Source organism: Eretmochelys imbricata, chromosome 1 (genome assembly GCF_965152235.1).
Source record: "Eretmochelys imbricata isolate rEreImb1 chromosome 1, rEreImb1.hap1, whole genome shotgun sequence".
Taxonomy (NCBI): Eukaryota; Metazoa; Chordata; order Testudines; family Cheloniidae; genus Eretmochelys; species Eretmochelys imbricata.
In genome coordinates, this window is record NC_135572.1 from 356,453,667 (window position 1) to 356,476,964 (window position 23,298).

Genomic DNA, 23,298 nt, shown 5'->3' on the forward strand with positions numbered 1-23,298 from the left:
TGACTGGAGCTGAACCTCAAACTGGGATGTGTGGGGGAGGAGTTACCAGGTGAGTTGAAAGGAGAGGGAGTGGCAGTGTGAGCTGAGGGAGACAGGCACGCTGACAGGACAGGGGGCCATCCTCACAGAGAGAGCTGGAGGGTGTGGCCAGGGTCCTGTCTTGGCTGCTTTGTTGGTGCATGTGTGTTTGAACCGTCTGCTTACCCCTGTAATTCAGCAACTCAGTACAGTACTCGACACCATGATTATTGTTTGGTTCCCCGGTGTTCCAAGCTTTGTAGTAATACTGGGAGCGATCTGTCCACCTCCAGCGTCTGTACTGCAGAGACAGGGGAGAAAAGCCTTTGGGTCCCCGAAAGAAGAGATCTCGGTGATAAGGCACCATAGAAACACCTAAACCCAATATAGAAGCCCCGACTCTCTCCCACTGCCTGAGTAGGGCAAAGGGCCGTGGGGCAGTGGGTGGGGAGAGACCAGCTCAGGGGGACAGGACCTGGAGACGCTGATCTAATAGTAACACAGCACATGAACTTCACCTTCTACCTTCCAAGCTCTTTGCTTGAATTAACAAATCTCCACACCATGAAGCAGTCACTCTGGAGTGTGTTCTAGTCCCTAATGGGCAAGGCCCGCCATGGGGCACCGGTGGTTTTAAGCAAAATAAAAGTGAGTCCGTGATGGAGATGCTGGATGGATCAGGGAATGGGACACGGGGCCTTTTCCCCTCTAGTGGGCTCAGCACCAGTCTGACCCCAAGTTAGCAGGACTGGCTAGCTCAGTAGAATCAGAGAAGGAGACACGGGGCCTTTCACCTCTAGGGGTGCCGCTTCTCGCCTGGCCTCAGCTCATAGGGGGACTAGCTGGCTTTGGGGGTCAGAGAACTAGTTCCAATCCATTGCCAGGTTGTGGGGAGCTGGATGCCTGAGGAGACTAGAGAACGGGACACAGAGTCTCTCACTCCTCCTGTTCTGAGTCCAGCCCAGCCTCCGGTCTGGGGCGGGGGATCCAGGGCCTGAGTCTGTGCATGCTGTTCGGGGAGCCTCTGGACCCCAGCGCCTCTCTAGCGGTGGGGAGTGAGAGGAAACGGATGGAGACAATGCTTCAGGTGGAGCTTGGTAAGTTTACGAAGGGGGTGGCGTGACAGGGTTGCCGGCCATAGCACGGCCTGGACTCGGTGACCCCGGAGGCTCTTTCCAGTCCTACGTTCATAACAGCTCCATCCCCCTCTGGGGCCTCCTTCCTAGCCTGTGACTCCTCCTCCTTCGTGTCCCTGCCCTAAGGAGCTGGGGGCTCTCCTACAAAGAACCAGGTGAGGACAGGATCCCCAAGCTGAGGGAGCAACCAGCAGTGTCAGGGGCAGTGCATAGGTCGCTGGGGAGCAGAGGCTCAAGTCTTGGGCAGGAAAAAGTGGCTAGAAAGCTTGTTGAGAGTTGAGTGCAGACGAGATGTGGGGTGCAGGGGGAGGGCTCGGCACATTGCATGAGCTGGGAGGGAGTTAGGGAGACGGGGCAGTAGTTGGAGAGGCAGGTGCAGGTCTAAGGTTGGTTTGATGGGGAGACCAGGACCTAGGCAGCTGCAGACTCTGCAGTTAAATGCTTCCCTCCTCTTCACCATGTCTTCAAGTACCTGAGATGCCCATCACCTGCAGCAGAGGCCACCAATTCCCACGCACCCCTCAGCTAGCACATAGTCGTGCAGAAAGTGCAGCCTGAATGATTTTGGAGGCTGGGGTGCCAGGAGGTTCCCATCCCTGGGCAGAAGCTCTGCAACAAGCTCACATGGCCCCCCTCCACTGTGGGACCAGGACCCTGTGAAGACAGTGGAGTTACCTTGTGTATAACCAGTTCTGTCCAAAGCCTGCTGAAGTGAGTGGGAGTCTTTTCATTGTCTCTAATGGGCTGTGTACGGAAGCAAAGGGTGTGGTGTTTATGAGTAAAGTGTTTTGGCTTTAGAAATTCCTCTGCAAAGTCTGGGTGTTGTTTGCCTCAATTATGACATGTCCCTGAAGGGTCAGACTATAAACCAGAGTGCCCACAAGGGCAGAGCTCTGGGGAGGGTGGGCTTACGCTGTTGGGGAGTCTTGGAGGGGGCGGGTGGTGGGGTGGTTAACAGGGCACACTCACCTCTTGGGCACCACCTGCTGCTGCGAGCGGTACTGCAGCCTTTTCCCTGCTCCTGGCCCCCCCACCTTGCTTGGGGGGTCTTCAGTGGCTGAGCCCTCCAGCCACGTGACGGAATCAAAATGAAACCCTTTCCGGGTAACAGAAGTCCAGCAAAACTATCTGCCCTCACCAGCGTCTTCAGCCCTGGCTCTGAGCCCTTTAATTTCAGCCTTTTGCTTGGGCCTCCAAATGAAATTTGTCCCCTTCTTGGGGATACCACTTTGCTGGTGGGGGAACCTGGGCCCAAAGACTAGCCCAGGTTCCGACCCAGGGACACTCTGCACAACAGCCGTGCGCCACTCCCTGCAATTCATTGCTGCTACTTCCCTGCCCCCTCATAGCTCAGGGGTAAAATTCTCAGAGCTTCTCTCTTCCCAGCTTCCGCAAATGCGGCTAGAAGGAAACTCGGGTTGTCCCCAGAGTTCCTTTGGCCAGAGAGGAGTGTGAGTGCCCCTGTGGCCCCAGCCAGACACTGCCCTGTTAGCACCCGCAGCTCCTGTCACCTGAGCCTGCTGGGCTCTGATTGGCTGCTTCCATGGGGCCTCTCTCGGCAGCCCTTTGCTGCTCTTTTCCTGGGGCAGGATGTGATAGGACCGCGGGGCCTCCAGCAGGGGCCACAAAGGCCTGGTGCAGCCTGTCTCACGCGCCCATGAGCCATGGGGCCCCACTTTCAAGAAGGGTGCCAGATCCAGAGTCTAGGACCAGGGAGTGAGCCTAGAGGTCAAAGAAGCAGGCAGTGCTAAGGCCTGTCCAGAATCCAGGGAGATCGGCACCGACTCTGTGGGTGCTCAGCAGCCACTGGCAGCCCTGTGGATCAGCTCCTTCCCCCCCACCCCCCACCCACTAGCAGGTGCTGCCAATCAGCCCCTCCTGCACGCCGCGATCAGCTGTTCAGCCTCATGCAGGAGGTGCTGGGGCGAGGGGGAGGAGCGGAGGCAGGAAGAGGTGGGGTAGGAGTGGGGGCTTGGGGAAGGGCTGGAGTGGGCGTGGGGCCTGGGGCGGGGAAGGGGTTGAGCCCGCCCCCTGGGGAACTCAGGAAGTCGGCACCTCTGCCGAGGGATATCAGAAATACACCCATCCAGTTCTGGGAGCCAATCCCAGCAGCCTGCTAAGCGTCCAGCACAGGTGACCTCAACCATGGCAGGGACAACTGGCCTAACAGTGGCAGCCACCCTGGAGGGCTGTACCAATGGAGCGAAAGCAGCTCCGTGTTTGTGTGTAGACAAGCCCTTAGCAACAGACGGAAAATGTAGTAAAGTGTCACAAGGCCTGATTCTCATTTACTTCTCACTGACACCGCTCTGGCACTTCTGAAACTTCAGCCTTGGCTCTTAAGTACATAAGAACGGCCATACTGAGTCAGACCAATGGTCCATCTAGCCCAGTCTCCTGTCTTCTCACAGCGGCCACTGCCAGGTGCTTCAGAGAGAATGAGCAGAACAGGGAATCATCAAGTGATCCATCCCCTGTCGCCCATTCCCAGTTTCTGGCAAACAGGGGCTAGGGACACCATCCCTGCCCATCCTGACTAATAGCCATTGATGGTCCTATCCTCCGGGAACTGATCTAGTTCTTTATTGAACCCTGTTATAGTCTTGGCCTTCACAACAAAGAGTTCCACAGGTTGACTGTGTGTTGGGTGAAGAAATATTTCCTTTTGTTTGTTTTAAACCTGCTGCCTATTCATTTCATTTGGTGACCCCTAGTTCTTGGGTTATGAGAGGGAGTAAATAACACTTCCTTATTTACTTTCTCCACACCAGTCGTGATTTTATAGACCTCTATCATTTCCCCTCTTAGTCATCTCTTTTCCAAGCTGAAAAGTCCCAGTCTTATTAATCCCTCCCCGTATGGAAGCCGTTCCATACCCCTAGTCATTTTTGTTGCCCTTTTCTGAAACTTTTCCAATTCCAATATATCTTTTTTGAGATGGGGGAACCACATCTGCATGCAGTATTCAAGATGTGGGCGTACCATGGATTTAAAGAGAGGCAATAAGATATTTTGTGTCTTCTTATCTATCCTTCTCCTAATGATTCCCAACATTCTGTTCGCTTTTTTGACTGTTGCTGCACATTGAGTGGATGTTTTCAGAGAACTCTCCACAATGACTCCAAGATCTTTCTTGAGTGGTAACAGCTAATTTAGACCCCATCATTTTCTATGTATAGTTGGGATTATGTTTTCCAATGTGCATTACTTTTCATTTATCAACATTGAATTTCATCTGCCATTTTGTTGCCCACTCACCCAGTTTTGTGAGATCTCTGCGAGAGGACCTTCCTTCTTATCCCATGACCGCTTACTTTGCTTAAGAGCCTTTGGTGAGGGACCTTGCCAAAGGCTTTCTGAAAATCTAAATACATGTTGACACTTTCCCAGCAAATCCTGTTCATCAATGTGTCTGATAATTCTGTTCTTTCCTACAGTTAGTTTCAACCAGTTTTCCTGGTACTGTTAAGGAAAAGTTAGCACATGTGACTCCATTTTGGTTTGGGGCCCACCATTGTTTAAATGCCAGCACCTCATACACCAGGAGGAGTGATCCTTAGATACTGAATCCCTGTGAAAATCCTCCTCCTTGTCTCCAGCCTGCCTTGACTCCCAGTATCTGGTTTTTGTCAGTCTCTAACTCCCTGTCTCTTGGCCTTGATGTGAGGCCTCCCATCCTGATAATAAAGGTTACTGATGCATGGCTTTAGGACCATGCTGTGTAATTAACATACTGGTATAGCACGAGGAATGCACCAAGCAGGGATAGGTGGTAGATAAGACAAGGGTTTGTTTATTGGCTAAGGTTTCCGATGCACGAAGGCAACATGCTTTGCTAAAAAGTATATAACCTTTGTATAATCTGTACTCAGGGTCCCCTCCTGGCTAGCGGGGGGCACCACGCTCGAGCGTAATAAACTTAGTGTCTTTTGGGAACTCTGCAGTTGTGGACTTTGTTTCTGTGCCTCAGCCTAGATTCGAACTGTGCGTGTCCTATCAGGTATAATTTGCAGCATTTGTGTGCGTGTCCTAGCAGGTATAATTCGCAGCAGTTGTGTGCGTGTCCTCTCAGGTGTAATTCGTAACAGTACTGAAGTCAGGTTTACTGGCCTGTAATTGCCAGAGTCACTTCTGGAGCCTTTTAAAAAAAATGGCCTCACATTAGCTGTCTTCCAGTCATTTGGTGAAGAAGCCGATTTAAATGATTGGTTACAGACGACAGTTAGTAGTTCTGCAATGTCACATTTGAGTTCCTTCAGAACTCTTGGGTGATGCCATCTGGTCGTGGTGACTTATTACTGTTTAGTTTATCAATTTGTTGCAAAACCTCCTGTAATGACACCTCAATGTGGGACAGTTCGTGTTCTGTTAGTGACTGTCACGGTGCTTTACTGTGAGCTCGACGTGCCCGTGGGGTCCTGTGTGTGCTGCTCACCCTGATGCAATCTAGAGACAGCAGAAGCAATGTTCCAACACAAAGGAAGAGACTGATTTATTTCTGTTTTCTCTGTAACTTATGTTTTTACTTCATTTACAATAAATCAGATCCACAACAAGCTGGGGAAACTGGTGCCATGTAAATGTAAGTCATGGTCAGGGTGAGATGTGGAAAGCAAAGATGTGTCTATATAATTATTCCCATTACAGGCACTCATCTATGCAAATGCAAAAACTCAACGCTGTTAGAAGAAACTCCACACCTATTTGCTGCGTGGATGTTGGAAGGCCGCAGAGCTGGAGGGTAGGTTTGCTTAGAGACAAGGATGGATGGTCACACTGTCCCCTCTGAGTAGAAACAGCTGCTCAGTATCAGAAGCTAAACTCTCCTCTGCGGTGATACTTACAAAACACTTGACAATGGCTGGATAGCTGGTGGGCTGAGGCCACTGTCCATTTCGCTGACCAGTATTGTCTCCCTGTGCTCCCCTGTCCGTCTGCTGGTTCCCTCCTGTTGTCTCTTGTTGCAGACTGTAGACTCTTTGGGGCCAGACACAATGGGGTCCTGGTCCATGTCTGGGCTCCTAGGTGTAACCACAAGACAGGTAGCTAATAATAATTAGCAGCAGCAGCAGCAGCATGTGCCATAGTCTGAATCATTTGCAACACGAATGTCATTGTTACACAGGTGTGGAAAGTGACTCACTTCAGAAGGAGGTCTTGGGGTGCCCAGGGAAGGGAAAGGATCCCCCATGTTCTCCACATCTCCAGTCTCCTGCTCTATTGTTGCCACTAGTGGACTTTCTCCTTTATTCAAGAGAACGACTTTCAGTCTCGTGAATGAAGTCACGTATGGCCTCAGCCTCAGTGGTTTGGGAGTTCTGCTGGAATATTTCTGCCACCTTTTCCAACTTCCTTTTCAGTAGTTGCCTCTCCGTGTAGTTGTTTGGAATGGCGAAACCTGCTTTGTACATCTCAGCTGCCTCCCACACTGACTTCTGCTGGTACAAGAGGAAATTTCCCCAGTGATGGCAGACTACCCGCTGACACCTCTTGCTGAGGCTGGGCATTTCACTCAGGAGATTGAGATAAATCTCTTCTTGGTAGTGAGGTGTGTTTTCTCCTTACATGTCAGCTAAAGCCAGCCTTGAAAACACAGAGGCTGGATCTTTCTGCACAGCCTTTTTGAAGGCCTCAATAGCTGCTGCCAATATTTCTTCTCTTCTGCTGGATTTGGCCCTCCACAACTGTAGCAATAACCAAAGTCATAGTGAAGGAGTTGATAATTGGGGTTCAGAGAGATTGCTCGCTGTAGAATAGAAATTTTTTTCCCTACAAATTCTAGTTGAAAGAACTTGAAATTCTAGTTGAAAGGGAAAAATGAGACTCCATTTGGGCTGAATGAATTTCCACTACATGCTACAATCATGGGGCAGTGATTACAGAGTGACAGGGTTTCTTTCCGGTTAAAAGCAAATTGCTAAGTGGCAACAAAGAACTAACTAACTAACTAACTGACTGTCACAGCTAAAAACAGCAGTGACGCTTGGCGGTGCAGGACCTGCAAGCCCATCTGGCCCCCCAGGTACGTACTTGTGTTTCTAGCCCACATCTGGGTCTGTGCCACTGCGGCTTCACTGCTCGTTTTAGTCCCACTAGTTAGATTAAAGCTCGCACGGGGATGCCTACCTGAGCTAGACACACCTGCGACTGCACTGTAGCCATAACCTTAGTATCAGTGGGAACGGGGCCCACTCTAGTCAGTAGGCAGGAGAGAAATGTAATGGGGAGATTCTGAGGGTCGGCAGAATGTAAATATTCTGTCTCCGGACATTTAATTGAGACAATCGAGGCCTGTTACACCCCTCCCCCTGCTGTGCATCCTGCATGCAGATGTGGTTGCCCCATCTCGAAACAGATAAATTGGCATTGGAAAAGGTTTAGAAAAGGACAACAAAAATGATTAGGGGCATGGAACGGCTTCCATGTTAGGAGAGATTAATAAGACTGGGACTGCTCATCTTGGAAAAGAGACGACTAAGGGGAGATATGATTGAGGTCTATGCAATGATGACTGGTGTGGAGAAAGTAAATAAGGAAGTGTTATTTATTCCTCATAACCCAAGAACTATCGGTCACCAAATGAAATGAATAGGCAGCAGGTTTCAAACAAAGAAATGGAAGTATTTCTTCCCACGATGCACAGTCAACCTGTGGAACTCTTTGTTGTGAAGGCCAAAAAAGAACTAGAGATGTTCATGGAGGACAGGTCCATCAATGACTATTAGCCAGGATGGGTAGGGATGGTGTCCCTGGCCTCTGTTTGCCGGAAGCTGGGAACGAGTGACAGGGGATGGATCACCTGGGGATTCCCTGTTCTGTTCATTCCCTCTGGGGCACCTGCCATTGGCCACTGTTGGAAGACAGGACAATGGGCTAGATTGACCTTTGGTCTGACCCACTGTGGCCGTTCTTATGGACTCTGTGGATGCAATGTCTGTTCTTTGTTCTGGAATTGGCCTGGATACAGCTGAAACCCTAAGAATTCAAGGCATAAACACACCTGAGAGTTATTTCTATGAGACTTTCTGATTCCTTCCTTTTCTTGAACCCAGAACAAAAACTGATGACACTATGTTTTTCAGTTAAAATGTAAAATTGCACAGCAGCCATTGCTCTACAACCCAGCACGGCACAGAACCTGCCACCCCTTGGGAGTTAAGTGATCTCGTCTCACCTAACTCTCATTCTCCATCCTTCCTGACCTCTGTGCTGCTTTTCATACTGTCAACCATGACATCCATCCCAACCTCCTGGGACCTCATGAAGAGGTTACATAAGAATGGCCCTATTGGGTCAGACCAATGGTCCATCTAGCCCAGTGTCCTGTCTTCTGACAGTGGCCAATGCCAGGTGCCCCAGAGGGAATGGACAGAACAGGGAATCATCAAGTGATCCATCTGCTGTCGCCCATTCCCAGCTTCCGGCAATCAGAGGCAAGTTACACTTAGAGCTTGGTGTCGCATCCCTGCCCATCCTGTCAATAGCCCTTGATGGACCTGTCCTCCATGAACTTACCTAGTTCTTTTTTAAACCCTGTTATTGTTTTGGCCTCACAACATCCCCTGGCAACCAGTTCCACAGGTTGACTGTACGTTATATAAAGAAATACTTCCTTTTGTTTGTTTTAAACCTGCTGCCTATTAATTTCATTGGGTGAGCCCTAGTTATTGTGTTATGTAAAGGACTAAATAACACTTCCTTATTCACTTTCTCCACACCAGTCAAGATTTTATAGACCTTTATCATATTCCCCCCTTAGCCATCTGTTTTCCAAGCTGAAAACTCCCAGTTTTTTTAATCTCTCCTCATATGTTGCCCTTCTCTCTACCTTCTCTATTGCAGTATATCTTTTTTGAGCTGGGGCAACCAGATCTGCACGCAGTATTTAAGATATGGGTGTGTCATGAATTTATATAGGGGTATTATATTTTCTATTTGATCTATCCCTTTCCTAATGGTTCCTAACATTCTGTCAGCTTTTTTTGACTGCCATCGCACAGTGAGCAGATACTTTCAGAGAGGTATCCACAATGACTCCAAAGTCTTTCTTGAGTGGTAACAGTTAATTTAGAACCCAGCATTTTGTATGTGTAGTTGGGATTATGTTTTCCAGTGTGCATTTCTTTGCATTTATCAACATAGAATTTCATCTGCCATTTTGTTGCGCAGTCACCCTGTTTTGTGAGAACCTTTTAACTCTTCTCAGTCTGCTTTGGACTTAACTATCTTGAGTAATTTTGTATCATTTGCAAATTTTGCCACATCACTGTTTACCCCCTTTTCCAGATTATTTATGAAAATATTGAACAGTCCTGGTCCCAGTACTGACCCTTGGGGAACACCACTACTCACCTCTCTCCATTCTAAAAACTGACCATTTATTCCTACCCTTCTTACACAAGAAATAATTTTTCTGCTCTATTCTACGCTGATACAGCTTCAGCTGGAGCATTGCGTCCAGCTCTGGGCACCACATTTCAGGAAAGATGTGGACAAACTGGAGAAAGTCCAGAGGAGAGCAACAAAAATGATTCAAGGTCTATAAAACATGACTTATGAGGAAAGATTGAAAAAGCTGGGTTTAGGCTGGAGAAGAGAAGACTGGGAGGGGACATTTATATACTTGAAAACGGTTATAAAGATTGTTACAAGGAGGAGGGAGAAAAATTATTCTTGTTAACCTCTGAGGATAGGGTAAGAATCAATGGACTTAAATTGCAGCAAGGGCGGTTTAGGTTGGACATTAGGAAAAACTTCCTGACTGTCAGGGTGGTTATGCACTGGAATAAAGTGGCTAGGGAGTGTGATGGCGTGGCTGCCTGCCACTGGCAGAAATGGGGTTAAAAGCAGCCCTACGGAGAGTGAACTGTAGGCAGCCAATTAGAAAGGGGCTGAGAGAAGCAGGCAATCATGACCTGGCAGGCGCATATAAGAAGGGCTGCACGGCATAGCAGAGTTCAGTAGCTGAATGGAGTTTGTGGGGAGAAGACCAGGCTCTGAGCAGGAAGAAGGAGTGCCAGCACCCGGGATAGAGCAGTGCTGCAAGCAGGGGCTGGGGGAGCTAGAGAGAGCTCTGGGCTGGTTGCTACAACCTGCAGGCTGAGGACCTGAGGTATGGGCAGAAAGGGTGCTGCAGCTACATGGGAAGTGGCCCCGGGACAATGGACTGAAGTGGCCACTGGAGGAGTGGCTGAACAGAGACTGTGGGTCCCCTGGAAGGGGGAGAATACAGAGTGTGGCATGGCCAGAGGGCAGTGTCACTGAAGAGGACTCTACGGTTCTGGGAGCGGCGTGGGTCCTGGAACAAAAGTGATGGCAACAAGGCGCCACCAGAGGAGGGGGCCCTGGTGAGTAGAGCTAATTCCCATCACAGCCAGCAGGAGGCGCCACAGTGGTGACTCCCATCCCGTCACAGGGAGGTTGTGGAATCTCTGTCAAAGAGTAGGTTGGACAATCCCCTGTCGGTGATGGTCTAGATAATACTTAGTCCTGCCTTGAGTGCAGGGCACTGAACTAGAAGACCTCTCGAGGTCCCTTCCAGTCCTATGATTCTATGAAATTGTGTTCATCTGTGTCTGACAATTCTGTTCCTCATTATAGTTTCAATCACTTTGCCTGGTAGTGAAGTGAGGCTTACTGGACTGTAATTGCCAGGATCACCTCTGGAGCTTTTTTAGAAATTGGTGTCACATTAGCTATCCTCCAGTCATCTGGTACAGAAGCTGGTTTAAATGATAGGTTACATACATAGGTTTTACGACTGTACATTTCATTTCTGTTTAACTAGCTTCCTCATTTTTGTGTAGTTCCCCTTTCTGAAATTAAATGCTCCTGTGTTGGACTTCTTTGGTGGTCCCCTCCCCCCAGATATGTTCAATTTAATTATTTTATGGATGCTATCTAAGGTGCAAATGGATGATTTTATGATTTTATTTTATGGATGAGATCTAAGGTGCAAATTGAGCTGGGTGTAAGTGAGTGGTCCTTTGTGAGTGAGACTAACCTGAATATTTTGTGATCTTTGGTGTAAAGCAACCATGTGCCACAGAGCAAGCTTGCCTGGGTTGCGAGAGAGATTGGAATGCCCCAGGGGACTGTCTGTGGCCCCACGGTAATGCTGCCTAGAGGCTGAGGGGTTCAAGTTTGTCACTTGGTTGGTGAAATCGAAGTATAGAACTCCCAGCCAGTTTGGGGTTTGTGCTGTGGTTCTTAAAAGTCTGCCCTGAGGCTGGTATTCTCACTCATGAGCCACTCCAGACAGCGTGACAATAAATACACTTCCCCATGGCCCTGTGGAGCCGCCTCCGGGCTCTCACGGCACAAGGGGGCTTGGAGCTGGGATGGACACAGTTCTCCATAGCCCTGCAGAGCCACCCCTGTGACTGGCACAGCCTCCATCCCTGACACAGAGGGTCGCTCAGGGCCGCATTGCCCTCTAGGCCCTGCCCTCACCAGCCACACTGCCAATGGGTGAAGTTTTCCGCAGCCGTTCTGGCTGCTATCTCCCATTACTCTCAATGGGGCTGAAGCCAGCAAGATGGCTGCCATTTCCCTACAGACTGTCTGCACGTGGCAGGGACGTTGCCTGTAATGAAGAGGGCAGCCATCTCCGACTGTGTTCAGTGAGACCCAAGCCCGGTGCAGCAGAGCGACCACCTTTGTTGGATGGAAGAAAGGGGGGGAAAAAACCACAGGAGAATTAAGTTATGGATGGTCATCATAAGGGCCAAATCAATGAAATGAGGGACAGTCCTATAAAATAAAGGCGGGGAGGCGGGGGGGTGGGGGACGGGAAAGAGGCTGGTGGTGCAGGTGAAAGGATAGGGATGGGATGGGAGAGAGATGGAGGGGATCAGCTGGTGTGTCAGCTGGGGGAGAGCAGGAAGCCGTCCCGGTGTAAGCGGGCTGCTGGCCCCGCACTGACGCTGAGTGGGGTTGTTTGGCTGCCCTCTGCCATTACCGGGGAAGGGCCACGGAGAAATTAGAATCCTGAGACTGGCAGTCCCTGGGGCCAATGGGCAGGGGCCAATACTCTAGGTCAGGCTGATTGACAGGGCGGGCAAGCCAATGAGGGAGTCAGGAGCCTGGGGGCCTGTCCTCCGTGTGCGCTGGAGCTCCCTGAGCCAGGGCAGGGCTGAGCTAAGGGGAGAGCTGGGCAGGAGGCAGAGCTGCAGCAGCCAGGGGGCCAGAGCTGGGGAGCTGGAGCGGGGGTGGTGGTGGAGAGGATGCTGGAGCGGGGGCAGGCGCTGGAGCCGGAGCAGCCCGCGGGTGGGGTGGGGGGCGCTGGAGCCGGAGCACCCTGGGCTTGGGGGTGTTTACACAGGGGAGGAGCAGGAAGGGCTGGGAGAGGAATACCCCACAGCTGCTGGGTTGAGGTCCTTGGACTGGCATCCGGGATAGAGGGCGGGCCGGGTTCCCCCCCAGTCAGTGCTGGGGTGACACATGAGGGAGAGCCCCTGGGGGCGGTGGGGGCCGTCTGGAGCAGCCTGCGATGACACCCGGCAGGGGCAGAACGTTAACGTGAGGTGGTCGGGGGGGCTCAGGGAGAGGGAAGCGCGGCTGCTCCCAGCGCGAGAGGCCAGGGCGTGACCAAGGGGTTTGACGGGCTGAGTAAGCACGGGAAGGGGCATCCGAGCTAATTCCCCAGATGAGCCAGAAGACGGTGCTGCCGAGGGGTGAGTAGGGGTGAGTAGGGGTGAGCCCCGTCACGCCATCTCAGCTCTCCACTGTGCCCACAGAATGGCCGCGCTGGTCCCCATAAAACTGCCTGAACCCCCGTAGCTGGGTCTCCGCGGCTCCTTTCCAGCTCTGAGTGGTGATACATCCATCCACAAACAGCTGCTGGGAGGGGCCCCCAACCCCGGACAGCCCTGGGGCAGGTACCTGCTGACTGCCCAGGTTTGCTGTGGAAAGGGATTGCGGCTGGAAGCAGGGCACCTGCTCTGCGTGCAAAGCAGCCCCCAACCAGATAAGAGCTTTCCTGTGTTTTGCCCCTTCCCCAAGCTCCCCATGGATCTATGCCCCGTCCCCTCCAGCATCCCCCGACAGGGCAAACCTGCCAGTTCCAACCCCCCTCTCACTCACTCACACCCAGCCTGCCCTGGCTGTCTGCTTATCCCTTCATCGCAGCGCAAAGGGGCCCGTGGTGTTTGGATGCGCCTGGCCAGTTGGCAGCGCTGGGGTGAGCGTGTTCACCTGCACCTGATGGGGTCGCTGTGCCTGAGGGGTTGGAGCACACAGGACCCCGGGGAGGGCTTTTCAACGTGCCAGGTAAGGAGCCTTTGTCCACCCCTTTGTCCATCTCACCCACCTGGGAGTTTAGGGTCCTTTAAGGTAATCCCTTGAGTGCCCAGCAGACCTCAAAAGTACCCCCTTAGCTGTCTAAGCGTCTATGGCTGCTTTTCAAAAGGGCTAGCAGTGTCTCCTGAAAACCATGGAGAATCTTCCTCACCTCACCCCAATGAGAACAATAGAGGATTCCACCGCCCCCCCGCCCCCCTGAGAATACTGCAGGGGTCTTGGACCCCAGCTGAGAACAATGGGAGCTGCTGTGTGCTGAGCTCTTTGGTAAATCTGGACACTCATTTCCACCAAGTGAGCTTCTGAAACTCCAGCCTTGGCTCCTGCTCTATTAGTGACTGTCACGGTGGTTTACTGTGAGTTCGACGCGCCCCTGGGGTCCTGTGTGTGCTGCTCACCCCGATGCAATCTAAGGGCACGCAAAGGAATGTTCCAAGATGGTGTAATTGACTGATTTCTGTTTTCTCAGTTACTTTTATTGTAAATGAAATAAAACCACAGCAGACCAGTGGCAAGCCGGGGATGAAGGTGCCATGTCAATGTGAGTCATTGTCAGTGAGAGGTGCTGAAAGCAAAGATGGGACTCATGATATAGGCACACTACAGGCACTGAGCCATGCAAATACAAACACTCAACGCTGTTAGAAGAAACTCCACACTTATTTGCTGCGTGGACGTTAGAAGGCAGCAGAGCTGGAAGGTAGGTTTGCTTAGAGACAAGGATGGTCGCACTGTCCCCTCTGAGTAGAAACAGCTGCTCAGTATCAGAAGCTAAACTGTCCTCTGCGGTGATACTTACAAAACACTTGACAACGGCTGGGTAGCTGGTGGGCTGAGACCACTGTCATTTTGCTGACCAGTATTGTCCCTTTGTGTTCCCCTGTCTGTCTGCTGGTTCCCTTCTGTTGTCTCTTGTTGCAGATGGTAGACTCTTTGGGGCCAGACGCAACGGGGTCCTGGTCCATGTCTGGGCTTCTAGGTGCTATCAGAAGAAAGGTAGCTAATAATAATGATAAGAAACAGCAGCAGGATGTGCTGTGGTCTGAACAATTCAGGGAACCCAGAAGCATTTGCAACATGAATATCACTGTTACACAGGTGGGGAAAGTGACTCACTTAAGAAAGAGGTCGTGGTGTGTCCACGGAAGGGAAAGGAAAGGATCCCACATTTTCTCTCCTTCTCCAGTCTCCTGCTCTGTTGTTGCCACCAGTGGATCTCCCCATGTACCACGGACTTTCATTCTCTTGAATGAAGTCACGTATGGCCTCAGCCTCTGTGGTTTGGGAACTCTGCTGGAATTCTCCTGACACCTCTTCCAACCTGCTTTTCAGTTGTTGCCTCTCCAGGTAGTTGTCTGGAATGGTGAAACCTGCTTTGTACATCTTAGCTGCCTCCCACACTGACTTCTGCTTATAGAAGAGGAAATCCCCCCAGTGAAGGTAGACTGCCTGCTGACACTTCTTGCTGAGGCTGGGCATTTCACTCAGGAGATTGAGATAAATCTCTTCTTGGTAGTGAGGTGTGTTTTCTCCATACATTTCAGCTAAAGCCAGCCTTGAAAACACAGAGGCTGGATCTTTCTGCACAGCCTTTTTGAAGGCCTCAATAGCTGCTGCCAATATTTCTTCTCTTCTGCCTGACTTGGCCTCCTCCAGTTGTTTCTTGTAGCAGATGCCAAGGTCATAGTGAAGGAGATGATAATTGGGGTTCAGAGAGATTGCTTGCTCTAGAACAGAGATTGCTTTTTCTATGATTTCTGGTTGAAAGAACTTGGCTGCATGTCTCAGGACCTCAGGGTCCAGGCTATTCTGAACAACATCTTCTAAGAGGGCTTCGGCTTGCTGTCTATCACACTTCTTAAGGATCTTGGCTAAATACACCTTAGCTTCATAGTTTTGCTGCTGTTCATGGAGAATGGCAACCAACTGCTTTTTGGCTGCTTCCCGATGTACAGGCTTGTGTGAGTGAGTCCATGATGCAAAGACCGCAATTGCCAACCCAGCAAGAAATTCCCCATTTGCTCTGTCTTCTCTTAATGCCATTTGGAAACACTTTGTGGCTTCAATGCCATTGCGGAAGCCTGCTGCCAGGAGAGACCAGCCTTTCTGTGCATGTGTCTCAGGGATCTGAGCTGCATGTGGAGAGCGGCTCTTCAGGGAGCTGCAGATCTTTCTAACCTTGTCCAGGTAAAACTCAACCAAATCATAGTGGGCCAAGTGATAATAGATCCAGGCGTAGTTTCCATAAATGACCAGGACCTGCCGGGGGAAGTTATCTGGATGATCTCTTTGCAGAATCTCTTCGGCTTCTCTCAGGCTTTGCAGAGCGTCTTCATATTGCCCTTGCAGGTGGCAGAGATAAGCCTGCATGGCAAGGAGCGTGGGCTGGTTCTGGTAGTGAGTGTGGGCGATCCTGAGAGCCAGAGTTTGGAGGAGGTGAACTGCATCTACCTGGTCTCTGATTTCAAAGTTCCAGGTGAAGTGGCACTGGAGGGCCTGCAGCTTCTCCTTCAGACGCAGGGTGCTGCAAAGAGAGGGGAAAATGAGACTCCATCTGGGCTGAATGAATTTCCACTACATGCTACAATCATCCCCACCACCATGACAGGGAGCGACACTGCCCCCCACCTCCAGTGAGTACCCCTGCTGCAGGTATCCCCTTCAGCACCCACCAATTGTACCCCCACCCCCACATTCCCTCCCCCTCCCCACTCGGCAGTGTCCTCTTTTTGGGAACCTGAAATATCGTCACCCTGGAACAAGCACCACACTGAACAATAGAACAATCCCCCCCCCCCGTCTTGTTAGACTCACAGGACTCCCCCTCTCTGCCTTGCTAGACACATAGCCGCCCCCCCCTCCGCACTCCCTCCAGCTGTCCCTGCGCTCTGGTCTGGTGCCGGTGCCTTGCGCTCAGGGTGGTGCTGGGGGGGCAGTGGGGTGACATGGTCTCAGCTCCAGGCTGAGCATTCACAAGAGCCCCCCCTCCTTGCAAGCAGCTGGTTCCCCTCCCTGCAGCCTCCCCCGCGCTGTAGCTCCGGGCTCCTGCTGCTGCTGCCTTTTCTCTCTGCAATTCCTGGGCTGGTCCCATCCCACCCCCCCGGCTGCCCCTTGGCTCCAGCTCCCCAGGGATCAGAGTTAATCTCCCCCCCCCACCACCCGCAGCCAGGTTTCCTGAGCTGTAGCTCACGAAAGCTCATGCTCAGATAAATTGGTTCATCTCTAAGGTGCCACAAATCCTCCTTTTCTTTTTGTGAATACAGACGAAGACGGCTGCTACTCTGAAACACAACGGAGAGGGGGGACAGGGCTGGGGGGGCACTCTCTTACCGACTCCTCCGTTGATGCGGAGCGAAGCCGGAGTGACAGCTGGCCAGAGGGGGAGCTCTCCGTGAAGGTAGAGCGAGGGGAGCTCGCAGGGCGAGGTGCCAACAGTGACCTGCACTAGCCCTGAGAGGCACCAGCCTGGAGAGTCAACAGGACGCAGAATTACCCCAGAGTGACCCCGCCCCAGAGCTTTCAAAGCCGGAGATTTACAGCCCCAGAAATGCGCAGAGGGGGGCGGAAAGCTGTCTGACTTTAGCCCTGGCTGGAAATGTCCCCCCCGCCCAGCGACCCCAATGCTCCTACCTCATTGCGATCCGCTGAGTCCCAGCCCGGCCAGGGGAGGTGACGGCTCCTTTCACTGCCCCGGGTTTCTTCCCAAGGTGTGGACGTGCCCGGTTCTGGGAGAGACCCGAGTTCTGCCCGGGCAGGCTGGACTGTGGCCGCCCGGACGATGCTGCCCTTCTTATGCAGGGCGGGTTGCTAGCTGGGGATCTCACGGGTTTGGCTGGGGAGCTGCATTTCCCCGGAAAGCGGGAGTGAGCAGGGGAAAAGGAAACTGAAACTTAACTTTCCCTTCCACTTGTCAGCTTCAGCGTCCCCTCAGCCTGAGTCGCCAGCTGCAGCCCCCTGGTGACATGGGACTAGTTATTGGGGGGGGTGGGGTGGGCACGTACAATCCTGGCCCGGGCTTCCCAGCACACGGCCGGGGTCACTCACCATCACCGCGCCGCGGGCGCTCCCTGCTACGCCCCCAACCAGCTCCGCAGCCCCCTGCCCCGAACCGGTTGCCCGCGTCCCGGCCCCGGCCAGCCCTTCCCCACCACCGGGGGGTGTTCGTATCGCCCTCACGCACTGCCAGGGCCCTGCCTGGGGCACGGAGCAGCGAGGAGCAGAGGGCGATGAGGGAGGCAGGGCAATTAGCCAAAGGTGAGAGCTTTGTACCTGCTCCCCCAGGTCTCCTCCCCTCCCCGAACCCTCCCCCAGCTTTATCCGCGCAGGGTGCGACTTTCCAAAGGCCCCCCGCCCCCGGTTTAGACACCCAGGCCCCATTGGCTGCCAGCGTGATCCCTGCTCCTCAGTCACTTGGGCACTTTTGAAAATGCCTCCCCCACATACAAATTCAACCCTCTAAAGTGAGGAAATAATAGTCAGGTTGTGACGTTATTGACATGACCTGTGACCCTATAAAGATCATTGTTGCAACCACTGTTATATATTTGCAGCAAATATTGTACAGAGGTTGTGGTGTGAGGTGTCTATGGAGAGGTTAGGGTTGGCTGGGTAGGATTATGCTGTCTGTATGGGTCTATCGTTGTTGTGGTTGAAGTGATGAACATTAGCTATGTACTTGTATCTCAATGTGCTTGATTCTAAGTAGCCTCAGGGAAGCATTTGGTCAGCTTCTTGAGAAGGCACTATTCTCAATAAGTGCCCAGTCAAGAAACGCTTAAGTGACAGTGGACCTTGGGAGACTCCAATTCACATGAGAAGTCTTCCTGGGAATGTTCAAGGTAGCATGTGAGCAATGGCTGCTCTCCCTGTAAAAGAATTGAGTCATGCAGGGACATGTGACTTGCCCAAGTGACTCCAGACGCCATCTTGCTGCTGTGATTTTCCACAGTAAGAACAAAGGGGTGTCCTTCCACATGGCAGAGGATATAAAAGGCCCTGGAAATCCCTCCATTTTATCTTCAATCCTGTTTCTTACCTTTGGAGAGACTTTGCTACATTGAAGCTCTGAACAAAGGACTGAATGACCCATCCCAGCTGGGGATGTTCTGCAGAGACTTGATTTGAACCTGCCGTTTATTCCATCACTGCGACATGCCTGAACGAAGAACTTTGCCATCACTGTATGTCATTGATTCCATTTAACCAATTTTAGCTCTCATCTATATTTCTTTCTTTCAATGAGTAAACTTTTAGATTCTAAAGGATTGGCAACAGTGTGATTTGTGGGTAAGATCTGACTTGTATATTGACCTGGGTCTGGGGCTTGGTCCTTTAGGTTTGGGAGAACCGTTTTTTTTTTATTGGGGTATTGGTTTTCATAACCAGTCGTCCCCATAACGAGTGGCCCTGGTGGTGATACTGGGGAACTGGAGTGTCGAAGGGAATTGCTTGTGGGACTTATGGTTAGCCAGTGGGGTGAGACCAAGTGATCTGTTTGGCTGGTTTGGTGTGCCTTAATAGTAAAGGAAACCCAACCTTGGGCTGTAACTGCCCTGCTCTAAGCAATTTGTCCTGAACTGATACTCTCCGTCGTGTCCCGCCAGAGGCTGCATCGTTACCCAGGTTCCCTGTGCAGCCTCATCTCTTCCCTTTGTACTGCCGCATGCTGGTGCGCTCCTCAATGAGACGATCGCGTTCTATCTCCGGGGGGCCCCTGCCTGGTTCACTGCGCTGTGGGGACAGTGTGGGGGTCTCTTCTGTTCCGTCCTACGTCGGTTCTTACGCTCTGCTCCTCATTGCAGTGTCTGAGTGCTTTCCAGCTGTGCATTAATTACTGTACCTTAGAGACTAACCAATTTATTTGGTCTACAGCTCACGAAAGCTCATGCTCAAATAAATTGGTTAGTCTCTAAGGTGCCACAAGTACTCCTTTTCTTTTTGCGAATACAGACTAACACGGCTGTTACTCTGAAACCTGTCATTAATTACTGTGACTCACACCTGTCACATGTTTGGTTTCTCGTCTCCCAGAGGGAGAAGCGTCTTTCCAGAGGGTTTTTTAAATATACATTTTGTTTTGTTTCAGAAGGTGGAGGATGTAAAGGGGGGAAGGCCGGTGGCTAGTTGCCATTTCCTTCTCACTAATAGGGAGGAGCTGGCTGTGAATCTGAAGGTGGAAGGCAACTTGGGTGAAAGTGACTACACAGCGATAAAGAGTTTGTGATCCTAGGAGAAGGAAGCAGGGGGAGCAGCAGCATAAAGACAATACACTTAAAAAGCCGATTTCAACAAACTCAGGGAATCGTTTGCCTGGTTCTCTGCCCTCGATCGGTAGGGGGGACTGTCCCATCATTGAGGGGTGAGGGGGGAACAGCCAGCACCCTAGGGCCACATCTAGAGCAATTTATTTAAAGGGGATGCAAAGCCGCAGTTGCTTTTTGTTGGGGGGTGTCGGTGCCTGAGGCCTGGGCTTGCGAGGGTTAACGGGCTCTGACCAGCTCCCAGCTTATGAGCTCCTTGCTGGAGATGCATAAAGAGCTCCTTAAAGGGACAAATCCCATCATGTCCCGTGTGCTCCCCAGCCCCGGTCATCCGAGGCTCTCAGAGCAGCCCGAGGCCTTGCCAGCCGAACGCATTCTCCCCAGAGTGAGGCAGGCTGGCAGGGGGTGGGGCCTCACCATAGCCTGCTGTGTTTCCGGCCCAGCTCTTTCTGATTCCTCACGCTCCCTTTAGGTTTCATTTCTCTGCGTTTCAGCTTCCTGATCTCTGTACAAAGAGCTGGCAGGTGCCCAGGACGGGGAGGGGGGGCAGCAGGAGAGACATCACCCACCCTTCCCCTCTGAACATCCCCCTCCCCACACCCCCCTCCTGCGAACACTTGCACGACTCACATGCATGCCCCTGTGAACACATTCCCCCCCCCTCACCCACACTCCCCCCACACTGCTGTGCTGGGGCTGATCCTGGCTCTGTGGGGCCCTGCAGAGGGTTGCAGGGGTTGGGTGGCATAGAAGCCGGGCTGCGTCTGCCCCTCATGCCTGGTCTCTGTGCAGGGTTGATTAACTGGGGTGCCCAGCTGGTGGGAGGGAGCCGCGTTCCCCATGGGCTGTTAACCCTCCGAACCCCTTCCTGTTGTCAGCTCCCAGTGGCTATGTGAGCAGGGAGTGACTGAGCTCTCCTCTAACATCTAGTGATGGGCTGGGGGAAAAAGACTTCTGTATTTACATGAGTACATAAAAGGTTGTTACAAGGAGGAGGGAGAAAAATTGTTTTTCTTAACCTCTGAGGACAGGACAAGAAGCAATGGGCTTAAATTGCAGCCAGGGAGGTTTAGGTTGGACATAAACTTCCTACAGTTGCTGTAACTACAGGGTTTGGCAGCTCCCTGGCACGGTGAGTCGCTGCTGCCCAGAGCACAAGACTAGGAGCAACGTCCGGGTCAAATTGTCATACAGACATCCACCTTTTACCAAAAAAGCCAAAGAAACAACAAAAAAGATAAGAACGTTCAAAGCACCTTATTTGTGTTTCTATTGCATTTGGGTCTAGTAAACAATAGAGACACCTGTACATTGTTTTTATTATTGAGTCTGCAAAATACAAACCCTACATTTAGATAAATTACAATGGCATGGATGTGTCCATGTGCATATTTGTTTGTTTTTCCTAAAGTTAATTAAGTCTTTTAGGAAAAATTGTCAGAGCAGCCACCAGCAAGAGTTGGTGGCTGCACGGTGGCCACCAAAAATTTTTGTTGTGAGAAGACAGAGCTACTTGACGCAATTGAGAGTAGCTGTTCTGTTAAGGGGTCACTCGGGCTGAAATCACTGATGATGAGCTCTAGCTGCCGAGCCATTGACCTGGTGAAGGACAGTGGTGCAGGGAAAGAGAGCGCCCGAGCAGTGAGGTTTCCCGCTACCCACCGAGCGCTGGGTTCAGTGGTGGGACCTGAGAACGTGGCATCGCAGAGAGCAATGGGTGGCGGCAGAGAAGCAGCAGCAGCGCCAGGGTGACCGATGGTGGCAGAGGGAAGGGTGGCAGCAGGGTCCGTTGTGCTCGATGCACGTCCTGGATGGGGGTGGGAGGCGAACCCACATGAAGGCCCCTCTGAGCTCTGGGTCTTTGCTGACCAAGGACAGCCAACTGTGAGTGGGGTGCAGTGGAGGGAGAGGGGAGCGATGTGCTAATGGGACATTCATTCCTCAGACTTTCCCACCAGCAGCTGGGAAACTGAGGCAAAAGTCACTGCCCTGTGTTAAAGGGGAAAGGGACTGAAAGGCAAAGGAGGAGTGTGTGTGTGTGTGTGATAAGAAAAGAGATCCTTATGCTTTCAGTCTCCCTAGGTTCGGCCTCCCTGTCCAGCGTCTGTCATCTGGAAGGATCCCTTCTCCTGCAAAGAGGACCCCTCCCACCCTAAATAATGAGGAGTCAATCAGTAAAGGTAAAATCAAATAAAGTGTATTGAAGGGTTTATAACAAAGAGTGGGACAAATAAGAAGGGGAAAAAAGAGCAAAATTGCGCAATACAGTGATTACCCCCAAACTCAACCCTACAAAACAGATATAAAAACCGTCTTCACAGATCAAAGCGACAGCAGGTGCTTGGGACCTCAATCCTCTGGCTAACGGCAAGGCTTTGGAGAGGAGCTCCAAGGAGTCCCTTGATGTTCCTTCGTGGCCACAGGAAAACAGAACAAATGGTACGCTCAGGAGCACAGCAATGGACGATGACAAAGGTAAGTGCTGTTTCTTCTCCTCTCTTCTCTTTAGAGGTGAGGAAGCTGTTGGAAGAAAATCCCTAGGATGGATAGATGTCTGCAGGTAAGACCCACGACCCATGACCGTCCCTGGCTGCCACTCAGTTGGACAGCCCTGAGGCCATGTTCGGCGCAGCTTTTTATACACTGGCCCGGGAAACCCCTTAGAAAAGGCGGGAAGCCCCTTCTGGGAAACCCCTTAGGAAAACCAATTCTGACTGGAAGTTGTTTACAACTCCAGGAGAAATAAAAGAGCGGGAAAATGGACCTATAGCTCACGTGGGCATAAAATTCCATTTTGAAACCAACATGGATTCCTGTAGTCACAAAACATACGAAAATGAACCCACCTAACAAAAGTGTGCTGTGGGGTTGGCTTGGCTTATGATCACATGTGTTTGAATGTGGTTGTGATGTTTTCCCAAACTAATGCTGGGTTCCCTTTCCCTTTCAATAGCAGTTCTCTTTTGTAAAACACAGAGTCAGTGCCTGTGAGTGGGGACGTATTGTCTCTTGGAGGCGCCCGGGGCGGTGTTAAGTTTTCCCAGATTACTGCGGTGGGGGGGCTCGAGCCAGTTCTTTGTGGCAGTGTTAGGAGGAACCCCTAGATATCGAACCTGTGTGGGTGCTGCTGACTCCACCATGCAGAAGGGTGAAGTTACATTGTGGTGGGCCACGCCTAGAGGTGCCACTCAGGTCAGGGCCTGTTGTATTAATTTAGATGGGCCAAAGGTGTTAACTACTCCTGAGGGAATTCTGCACCAAAAAAATAAAAATTCTGTGCACAGTATTTTAAAATTCTGCAGATTTTATTTGTTAATAAATAAATGTGGATGCTCCAGTGTGGCAGTGGGGAGCACAGGCCACTGACTGCACAGAAGTGGGAGATCACGCTGCAGGACCCCCCGAGCCTCCAGGACAGGACTCGGCAGTGAGGTTGCTCTGGACCCTGATACAGCGCAAGGGCTGGACCTCCCCCGAAACTCCCAGGGCCCTGCCCCTCTGCACCAGGCACACCAGGTGTGGGCAGGCAGGCTCAGCCCAGCAGGATCCAAGTGTGGAAGGGCTTAGTGTGGGGGGCAGGGGCA

General features: G+C 51.6%; 1 protein-coding gene and 1 long non-coding RNA gene across 4 annotated transcripts; one reads left to right on the forward strand and one right to left on the reverse strand.

The window, feature by feature from the left end:
• Positions 1-13,897: 13,897 nt before the first annotated feature.
• LOC144277117 (interferon-induced protein with tetratricopeptide repeats 5-like) lies at positions 13,898-17,287 on the reverse strand. 2 transcript variants are annotated; one of them, XM_077837698.1, is made up of 3 exons: positions 17,085-17,287; positions 14,571-15,978; positions 13,898-14,454 (listed from the first exon to the last, which is right to left on the reverse strand). In XM_077837698.1, exons 1-2 carry the CDS (start codon positions 17,087-17,089, stop codon positions 14,571-14,573), a joined length of 1,413 nt encoding a protein of 470 aa, XP_077693824.1. In that variant the 5' UTR covers positions 17,090-17,287; the 3' UTR covers positions 13,898-14,454. The 2 variants fall into 2 exon arrangements, with proteins under 2 accessions (XP_077693824.1, XP_077693814.1); XM_077837688.1 differs by having other exon boundaries at positions 13,898-14,436; positions 17,085-17,286.
• Positions 17,288-17,402: 115 nt separating this feature from the next.
• Positions 17,403-23,015, forward strand: LOC144277130 (uncharacterized). 2 transcript variants are annotated; one of them, XR_013348398.1, is made up of 3 exons: positions 17,403-17,708; positions 21,788-21,894; positions 22,036-23,015. It is a non-coding gene; the product is annotated as an uncharacterized LOC144277130 (long non-coding RNA). The 2 variants fall into 2 exon arrangements; XR_013348397.1 differs by having other exon boundaries at positions 21,797-21,894.
• Positions 23,016-23,298: the final 283 nt, after the last annotated feature.